The sequence below is a fragment of the Nicotiana attenuata genome, unplaced genomic scaffold (genome assembly GCF_001879085.1).
Source record: "Nicotiana attenuata strain UT unplaced genomic scaffold, NIATTr2, whole genome shotgun sequence".
In the NCBI taxonomy this organism is placed as follows: Eukaryota; Viridiplantae; Streptophyta; class Magnoliopsida; order Solanales; family Solanaceae; genus Nicotiana; species Nicotiana attenuata.
Window position 1 is genome coordinate 155,693 of NW_017670332.1, and position 10,879 is coordinate 166,571.

A 10,879-nucleotide genomic window follows, 5' to 3' on the forward strand; every position below is an offset into this window, starting at 1 on the left:
AGTTCAGGACCTATTGTTCTTAACTTTTTAACTTGTTAGTCCAAGTTCAAGACAAAGTGTCCTTAACTTTTGAATTTGTAAGTCTAAGTTCAGGACCAAGTGTCCTTAACTTTTGAACTTGAAACTCAAACTTCAGGACCAAGTGTCCTTAACTTTTGAACTTGTAAGTCAAAGTTGAGGAACAAGTGTCCTTAACTTTTGAACGTGTAAGTCTAAGTTAAGGACCTATTGTCCTTAACTTTTGAACTTGTAAGTGTAAGTTAAGGACTGCCTGTCCTTAACTTTTGAGCTTCTTAGCCTAAGTTCAGGATCTATTGTCCTTAACTTTTGAGCTTCTTAGCCTAAGTTCAGGACTAGATGTCCTTAATTAGGAAATGAGGACTAACTTCTAACTTTGATATTTTCAAAATTTTCAAGGGATAAACTGATATATATGCTGACGATAATGGTGTGAGAAAGAATCCATATAAATTGTACCATCAAAAAATCTGTAGCAAAATGTTCTTCCTTGAGCTTTCAGATAGTAGCTTTGTACTTGATGATAAGGTTTGATAATTCGCAAGGCATTTATTTTCTTTATTCTTAATTTATTATTTTTTAATTATTTGTGACTGATGGATTTGTTTCATTTTTTTGGATTTTTATGAAGCATATTGACATTTCCCTGTATTATTTGAGAAAGAAGGAATGCTACCACCCTCACGCCCATCCTTTTCATTGCATAACTACATATATACTTTTTGATAACTATATGCTACTTGTATATAAGGATTTCAATGAAGATGCTACAGATGAGTTTTGGTGTGGTGATAATCAATTGATTTTGACACCATATGTGTGGGGTGACAATCGTAGATGTGGACTTGGAAATCGAAGTTCAGGACCAATTGTCCTTAACTTTTGAACTTGGAAATCGAAGTTCAGGACCAATTGTCCTTAACTTTTTAACTTGTTAGTCTAAGTTCAGGACCATCTGTCCTTAACTTTTGAACTTGGAACTCAAAGTTAAGGACCAAGTGTCCTTAACTTTTGAACTTGGAATTCAAAGTTAAGGACCAAGTGTCCTTAACTTTTGAACTTGAAACTTGAAGTTCAGGACCAAGTGTCCTTAACTTTTGAACTTGGAACTCTAAGTTAAGGACTGCTTGTCCTTAACTTTTGAACTTGGAACTCAAAAGAAACAAAAAACACGTAAGCGCAAAAGAAACTTTTAAAATTCAGGACATATTCTCAAATAAAAACAATCTAAATGAATCCAATTTATAGCAAAAACTTCAAAGAGTAGATAAACATAAGTGGATATATCTACTATTCTCTATGCTTCCTTGAAAATGGATGGACTGTCGGAGAATATATACAAGTTGTTCTATTATGGCCAATTCTTCTGCAACGACCACATTTGAATGTTATTTTTGATGACTCGGTAGCTGGAATATGCCTTTTCTCTGCCTTCTACCTGGTGGTACTTTGAAATCTGGAGGTTTAATAATTTATGACTTAACAATCTATGGTACAATCTAAGAATCAGTATGTCCTACAGGATGTATTTGTCTTTCATCAGCCTTTAAGTACCAGTGCGAGCAAAAGTTATACTTCTTGATGTTTCTCTTCTCGATAGCTGCAATTTCATGTATGCATGGTAATTCATCAAATTGAAACTGAAAACAATCACATGTTCTTTTGTTTAAGTCCACCAAGAAAGTAATTCCTTCTTCCTCAACTCTAGAACGCCATGAATCAACAACGTAGACCTTCAATGTTGAAAAATTATAAGTTAGTACACTATGTTAAATTATCATTAAAATAATAAGCTAAACAAAGAACATGATACTTACATTCAAAGTAAATGCTAAATCTATCTTTTTCTTCAATTCCTCTTCTACCCAACAAGAAACGTCATAAAAAGTTTCTTCTGCTTCATTTCTTCTTTCATAAAACCAACGTTGTAGCTTCACTTGGATGAAATTCATCATTCTTAATATAGGCATCTCCCTTGCTTCTAATAGCACAGAATTCATTGACTCGAATATTTTTGTTGTGAGCATGTCATATCTTCATCGTGGACTACAAGAACGTGCCCACCTTTCCGGTGGTTCTTCCATCAAGTAGTCATAAATCTTCTTATCTAATTTTGCTATATCTGACATGTATAGATCAAATTCTTTGCGTCTGTATACTCTTGCAGCACTTTGGAAAAGTTTTATGACCTCACTTTTCACCTTCCTTCGTTTTAGGTTCTGCTCCAAATAATAGATACAAATCCCATGGTGGCTTTCAGGATATATCTTTGCAATGCCATATGCAACAGATTGATGCCTGTCTGATAAAAAAATTAAATTCTCACGGCTCCCAATTGCATTGCGAAGCTCACTAAAGTACCACTCATAGGAATTGTTATTTTCAGATTCTGCAATTCCAAAGGCTAGTGGAAAAATTTGGTTATTTGCATCCTTTGAAACTGAAATCATTAAAACACCATGAAATTTTGACTTCAAAAAAGTTGCATCAACAGCAATCACTAGTCTACAATTATTCCAGCCAGTTATTGATGATCCATATGCATAAAACATATAAAGAAACCTGAAAATACAATATAACAGAAGGTTAACAGAAGTTAAGGACATGTAATCCTTAATTTAGACTAACAAGGTCAAAAGTTAAGGACAGGTAGTCCTAAACTTCAGGTTACAAGCCCAAAAGTTAAGGACAGGTAGTCCTGAAGTTAGACTAACAAGCTCAAAAGTTAAGGATACTTGGTCCTTAACTTAGAGTTACAAGTTCAAAAGTTAAGGACATGTAGTCCTTAACTTAGAGTTACAAGTTCAAAAGTTAAGGACATGCGGTCATTAACTTAGAGTTACGAGCTTAAAAGTTAAGGACATGGAGTCCTGAACTTAGAGTTACAAGTTCAAAAGTTAAGGACACCATGTCCTTAATTTTTTAACTTGCAACTCTAAGTTAAGGACCAAGTGTCCTTAACTTTTTGACTGCACACATCAAAGTTAAAGACAGCATGTCCTAAAGTTTATAAAATAGACTAATAATCTATTTTTTGATTGTTTACCTGTTGTTATCGTCTATCTTTATGTTAGTATATGTTCCCGGGTTTTTACTTCTCATCATATACAAGTATGAAGAAAATAATTCATAATTCTCTTTAGGAGTCCCTCTTATTAAAGCTGAAGCACATTGAATAACACGTCACGCCTTGTGATACCCAATGTCTAGTCCATGCAGTTTTTGCATTTCTGCCATGACAAAAGCTGGTGTAACTTCAAACCTTGGGTCTCGAAGATTGTCAATAATATAATCACTAATCAACTTTGAAGTTGCATGCCTTTAATCAGCTTTCATAGTGTTAACTGAGCTGTCATGATTTTTCTCAATCTTTACTATCTTGAACAGTGTTGAATCTTTAACTCTGAAAGCACGCACACACCACCCACACCTATTATCATTGCATTTCAACGAATATCTTGTTGAGCTTGATCTAACAACCTTGAATTCAAACTGTCCTTTAATTGCTATATTCAAAAAACAGTTAATTATACTCTTCTTTTTGTCAAATATTGATCCCACTTTTATTTCATCCAAGAAGCATTTTCTCTTAATATCGTAGTTGGGGATTCTTTTTGTTNTTCATAACTTTTTAGCCATCAAGTCAAACTTAAGGACCGTTGTCCTTAAGTTTTAAACTTAAAACTCAAAGTTAAGGACATACAGTCCTTAAGTTTTAAAATTGAAGCTATAAGTTAAGGACTTCCTGTCCTTAACTTTTAATCTTTAAAATCAAAGTTAAGGACAAGAGTCCTTAAGTTTTCAGCTTAGAAATATAAGTTAAGGACTTCCTTAACTTTTTAACCAGCAAATCAAACTTAAGGACCGTTGTCCTTAAGTTTTGAACATAAAACTCAAAGTTAAGGACATACAGTCCTTAAGTTTTAAACTTGAATCTATAAGTTAAGGACTTCCTGTCCTTAACTTTTAACCTTTTAAATGAAAGTTAAGGACAGAAGTCCTTACGTTTTCAAATTTGAAGTATAAGTTAAGGACTTCCTGTCTATAACTTTTTAACTAGCAAGTCAAACTTAAGGACCATTGTCCTTAAGTTTTGAACTTATAACTCAAAGTTAAGGACATACAGACAGACTGTCCTTAAGTTTTGAAATTGCAAGTCGAACTTACGGACTCCTGTACTTAACTTTAATCTTTAAACTCAAAAGAAACAAAAACAAGGTAAGAAGAAAGAAATTTTCAAAATTCAGACATCTGCTCAAATAAGAATAATCTAAATGAATCCAATTTATGGCAAAAACTTAAAAGAGTAGATAAACATAAGTGGATATATCTACTATTCTCTATGCTTCCTTGAAAATGGATGGACTGCCGGAGAATATATACAAGCTGTTCTATTATGACCAATTCTTCTACAACGACCACATTTGAATGTTATTTTTGATGACTCGGTAGCTGGAATATGCCTTTTCTTTTGCCTTCTACCTGGTGGCACTTTGAAATCTGGAGGTTTAATAATTTGTGTCTTAACACTCTCTGGTACAATCCAAGAATCAATATGTCCTACAGAATGTATTTGTCTTTCATATGTTTTCAGCCAAGATTCCTTTAAGTACCAGTGCGAGCAAAAGTTGGACTTCTTGATGTTTCTCTTCTCGATAGCTGCAATTGCATGTATGCATGGTAATTCATCAAATTGAAACTGAAAACAATCACATGTTCTTTTGTTTAAGTCCACCAAGAAAGTAATTCCTTCTTCCTCAACTCTAGAACGCCATGAATCAACATGGAAGACCTTCAATGTTGAAAAATTCTAAGAAAGTATATTATGTTAAATTATCATTAAATAATAAGCTAAACAAAGAACATAATACTTACATTCAAAGTAAATGCTAAATTTATCTTTTCTTCAATTCTTCTTCTACCCAACAAGAAACGTCATAAAAAGTTCCTTCTGTTTTATTTCTTCTTTCATAAAACTAACGTTGTAGCTTGTCACGACCCGGATTTTCCACCCTCGGGAATCGTGATGGCGCCTACTAGTGAAAGCTAGGCAAGCTAATTATTCCAGTTATTTAACCCTTTTCATTTTTAATCCCTTAACAATTGTGAATAACATTATATAAACAACGAAAATAATAAAGCGGAAGAATGAAATGTAACAATTTAATAATAATGCTGATACTAATCCATAAACATAAGCTACCTAGAATTAGTGTCACAATCTCACAGACTGTCTAAGAATACTACAAATAAGGGTCCGAAGAATAAATACAACGCTGTTTCTGAAGTACATAAAAGAAACAGTATGGAAAGATAGAAGGAGACGCCAAGGCCTGTGGACGCCTGCAGGACTACATCGGGTCTCCGCCACTGGACTTAAGGCAGAAACCTCACTATGGTCCAAAAGCTACAGCACCAGGATCTGCACACAGTTCAGAGTGTAGTATCAGCACAACCGACCCCATGCGCTGGTAAGTGTCTAGCCTAACCTCGGCGAAGTAGTGACGAGGCTAGGACAAGACTACCAATTAAACCTGTGCAGTTATATCACATACAACAAGTAATATTGACATAAACTAGTCGTTAAAGATGGGAAGGGGAAACATGCTGCGGGGAAATATCAAGTACCAACAGAAATCCAATAGATAAATGTAAAGAACACTATAACTAAATTATCAGCAAGAATCAGGAAATCAAGGGCAAGTGCACGGCATCACCCTTCGTGCTTTACAATCTCTCACAAATATCATGCACGGCATCACCCTTCGTGCTTTACACTCTCTCACAAATATCATGCACGTCATCACCCTTCGTGCTTTACACTCTTCCTCACCCAAGCAACAATCACAAAGCAATTGGCAGAATCAATACATCACAATAAAATCAAGTAACCACAGAAAACCAATAAATAAACGTAAAGAACATCATAACTCAATTATCAACAAGAATCAGGAAAATCAAGGGCAAGTGCACGGCATCACCCTTCGTGCTTTTACTCTTGTCTCACCATAAGATTCAATATAATCAGCACGGCATCACCCTTCGTGCTTTTACCTCACATAATCATGGCATGAAATAATCCCTCGTGCATTATCACTCATATCATGGCACGTCATTGAACATCGTGCGACACAACATCACCCTTCGTACTTTTACCTCACAATATCAGCACGGCATCACCCTTCGTACATTAACACTCTCTCACAAATATCATGCACTGCATCACCCTTCGTGCTTTACACTCTTCCTTACCCAAACAACAATGACAAAGCAATACGGGCAAGGGAATCAATAAAATCATAATAGAATCCCGGCAAGGGAACAATAGCATAACAACAATATCCCGGCAAGGGAAAAACAATATCAAAAGCAATAACATCCCGACAAGCGAGATAATATCAAAAATAATAACATCCCGGCAAGGGAGATCATACCATTAATCTCTTTTCTTTTTCACAATTACTTCAGAACTCAATTCACAACTTGAGCCAACGCTCTACAATGTTCAATTACCAATATTACTTCCACAACTCAATTCACACCTCGAGCCAACGCTCTAAAATTCTTAATAACCAATAATACTTCCACAACACAATTCACAACTCGAGCCAACACTCTAAAATGTTCAATTACCGATAATACTTCCACAAGCCTTGTTCAACAATACATTTCATCATATAAGCATAAATAATACGAAACGGAGTCACATTCATCATAGTATAAGACTCACGGCCATGGTTGACACCGACGTATAGATACTCATCACCATGCCTATACGTCATACTCAACAATTAACACATAGCAAATAAGAAACAACTCCTAATCCCTCAAGCTAAGGTTAGACCAAACACTTACCTCGATGCCACGAACATAATTCAAGCCTCAACTACCGCTTTGCCTCTTGTTTCCACCACCAATTCACTTGTACATAGCCACAATTTACATAACTATATCGATAAATGCTAAATGAATTAATTCCAATGCATGAAAATAAGTTTTCCAATGATTTCCCCAAAAAAAGTCAAAAATCAACCCCGGGCCCACAGGTCAAAACCCGAGGTTCGAACCAAAACCAGATTACCCATTCACCCACGAACTCAAATATATAATTTGTTTTGAAATTGGACCTCAAATCGAGGTCCAAATCCCCAAAATTTGAAAATCCTAAGTTCTACCCAAAACACCCAATTTCCCCCATGAAAACCCTTGATTTTGAGTTGAAATCATGTAACAAGATGTTATAGATTAAAGAAAATGAGTTAGAAATGACTTACAATTGGTTTGGAGAAGAACTTTTCTTTAGAAAATTGCCCAAAACTGTTTAGGTTTTGAGAAGGTTTGAAAAATAAAGAAAAATGCGTCTAAGTCCAAATTAACTGGTCTCTGATGTCGCAATTGCGACCAGGGTTCGCAATTGCGAACCCCTTCAGGACCTGCTACCTTCGCAAATGCGAAGAATATATCGCATTTGCGACCAAGGGAAATCCGGTCACCTTTGCATTTGCGAGGGACCTGTCGCATTTGTGACATCGCAATTGCGAGAAATGGTCGCATTTGTGACCAAGGCCTGCCCAGGCTTGGTTCGCATATGCGACACTGGGGTCGCAATTACCAAGCCTGTCCTCTTCGCAATTGCGAAGCCTGATCTCGCAATTGCGAGATCAGAGGCCTGGGCAAAAATACCAGATACCAGTACTTGCTCCTAAGTCCAATTTCACTCCGTGGCCTATCCAAAACTCACCCGAGCCCTCGGGGCTTCAAACCAAACATGCACACAAGTCCAAAAACATCATACGGACTTGCTCCTGCAATCAAATCATCAAAATAACATCAATAACTATAAATTTAGCATCAACATCAAAGAAAAATCTCATGAACTCTTAAGTTCCATTTTTAACGACCGATGGTCCGATTCACGTCATATTAAGTCCGTTTCTTACCAAATTTTACAGACTCAACTTAAATGCCATATATGACCTGTACCGGGCTCCGGAACCAAAATATGTGCCCGATACTATCAAATTCAAACACATTCAAATTTCTAAAAACTCTTATAATTTCAGTTAAACAATTTCTTTCAAAAATTCATTTCTCGGGCTTGGGACCTCGGAATTATATTCCGGGCATACGCCCAAGTCCCATATTTTCCTACGGACCCTCCGGGACCGTCAAATCACGGACCCGGGTCCGTTTACCCAAAATGTTGACCGAATTCATCTTAAATTCATTTTAAAAGCAAAATTTATAATTTTCCCCAGATTTTCACACAATGGCTTCCCGGATACACGCCCAGACTACGCACGCAAATCGAGGTGAGATAAAAAGAGGTTTTAAGGTCTCAGAACACAGAATTTACTTTCAAAACGAGCGATGACCTTTTGGGTCATCACATCCCCCACCTCTAAAACAACCGTTCGTCCTCGAACGGACATAGAAAAGAAGTATCTGAGTCGCAAATGCGAGCCATGCATCGCAAATGCGATGCCCGCCTAAATCCTCTGCAATCGCAAATGCGATCTCTTCTTCGCAAATGCGAAGTCGCAAATGCGACTATTGTTTTGCAAATGCGAAAGTTTGGGATTTGTGAAGGGTTCGCAAAAGCGAACCCTGTTTCTCAATTCCCACATCTGCAGAGGTCGGGGTTCGCAATTGCGAACCCTTGTTCGCATTTCCCATATCAGAGACCTGCAATTTTACTCTTAAACGATTTTGAACCCCATTTTTCATATTTTCTCAAACCCAAACACACTTAGGCGATTTTCCAAGAACAAGTCTTCTTCCAAATCAATTGTAAGTTAGTTTTTACTCATTTCTTTCAATCATTAACATCTTTTAACATGATTTCAACCTAAAATCAAAGACTTTTCATGGGGGAAATTGGGTGTTTTGGGTAGAACCTAGGTTTTTCAAAAATTGGGGATTTGGACCTCGATTTGAGGTCTGATTTCAAAACAAATTATATATTTGAGTTCGTGGGGGAATGGGTAATCGGGTTTTGGTTCAAACCTTGGGTTTTGACCACGTGGGCCCGGGGGCGATTTTTGACTTTTTGGGTAAAACTTTGGAAAACTCATTTTCATGCATTGGGGTTGATTCATTTAGCACTTAGTGATGTAATTAAGTAACGTGTGACTAGATTCGAGAGGATTGGTGGTGGAATCAAGGGGTAAAGCTATAATTGAGACTTGAGTTGCGTTCAAGGCATCGAGGTAAGTGTTTGGTCTAACCCTAGCTTGAGGGATTAGGAGTTGAGTCTTATTTGCTATTTGCTTCTTGTTGCGTACGACGTATAGGCATGGTGACGAGTATCTATACGTTGGTGTCGAGCATGACCGTGAGTCTTACATTGATAGTTGTTGTGTTCTTAAATGACACTTCAGATGTTTTAAATTGATGACTCTTGATATTGAGTAAAGATTTAGTTTATTCTCGTGGACTTTATTTATGCTTGAGTATCGGTATTAATCGAGCTGAGTAAGAGTTGAGCTAGGATTTGGTTATAGCTGATTCTCCCTTGCCAGGATGGTTGTTTTGATATTATTATTCCCTTGCCGGGAAATTATTATTATATTGCTTTTGTTTCTTCGCCGGAAATTTTATTGTGACTTTGTGTTGACTTGAAATGGGAGCGGGTGGTACGCCTACCACAAGATATTGATGAAATGGGAGCGGGTGGTACGCCTACCACAAGATATTGATGAAATGGGAGTGGGTGGTACGCCTACCACAAGTTATTGATTGAAATGGGAGCAGGTGGTACGCCTACCACAAGTTATTGATTGAAATGGGAGCGGGTGGTACGCCTACCACGAGTTATGATGAAATGGGAGCGAGTGGTACGCCTAACACGAGATTAATGAAATTGGAGCGGGTGGTACGCCTACCATGAGATTTGATGAAATGGGAGCGGGTTACGCCTACCACGAGATTTAATATTGAGAAATGGGATCGGGTTGCACGCCTGCAACGAGATATGTACTGACAGTGAAATCTGCTTTTATTTCCCTTATCCGTGTTAGAGTTAAATTATTGATGTTTCTTATTATTTTCTTGAAATTCTGTAATATCTGCTATCCCCGAAGCATGTTCCCCTCCCATTTAAAATGTTTGTTCTTGTTATTTTCCCGTTGTAGATATATATATATAACTGTACAGGTTTATGTGGTAGTCCTGTCTAGCCTCGTCACTACTTCGTCGAGGTTAGGCTAGGCACTTACCAGCACACGGGGTCGGTTGTGCTGATACTACACTCTATGCTCTTTTGCACAGATCCAGGTACCGGACAGCAGTAGTAGCTCAGGAGCCAGCCTTCAGTCCATCGAGACTCTGAGGTGGCCTTGCACGCGTCCGCAGGCCCGGCGTCTCCTCTATCTTATATTTCATTCTGTTATCTCATGTTTTCGAGACAAACAGTGTTATATTTCTTTTAAACGATTGTACTTAGAACTCTTAGTAGTCCGTGGATGTTGTGACACTAGTTCTTGGGTAGAGGCACATGTCGGTTTCTGCATTTTGTTCAGCTTATTTAATTTAAGTCTTCCGCTTTAATTTCATATTTCGCTGTTATTTAAATATTTAACGCATATTATTATGATTGATAAAAGGATTTAAAATAAAGTAGGTAGGAGTTTATGATTTGTGGCTTGCCTTGCTTCTACGAGTAGGCTCCATCACGATTCCCGAGGATGGGGAATCCGGGTCGTGATATTTTTTCACTCTTTTGTATTATTTCTTCCTACTAGTTCCATCATTAACTGTTTTTTAGTAAATTATACATACTGCTATTAGTACCCTCTCATTTATCATAATAATAGTGTTATAACTACTATTTACTATTTTTATAACGCGTCTATTTCTCACT

General features: G+C 37.0%; 1 protein-coding gene across 1 annotated transcript; it reads right to left on the bottom strand.

Annotated features, from left to right (window-relative positions):
- Positions 1-1,517: 1,517 nt before the first annotated feature.
- On the bottom strand, positions 1,518-2,018 carry LOC109237979. Its single transcript, XM_019404397.1, has 2 exons — positions 1,836-2,018; positions 1,518-1,751 (listed from the first exon to the last, which is right to left on the bottom strand). The coding sequence occupies exons 1-2, from the start codon at positions 2,016-2,018 to the stop codon at positions 1,518-1,520; spliced, it is 417 nt and encodes a 138-aa protein (XP_019259942.1).
- Between the last annotated feature and the right edge of the window lie 8,861 nt (positions 2,019-10,879).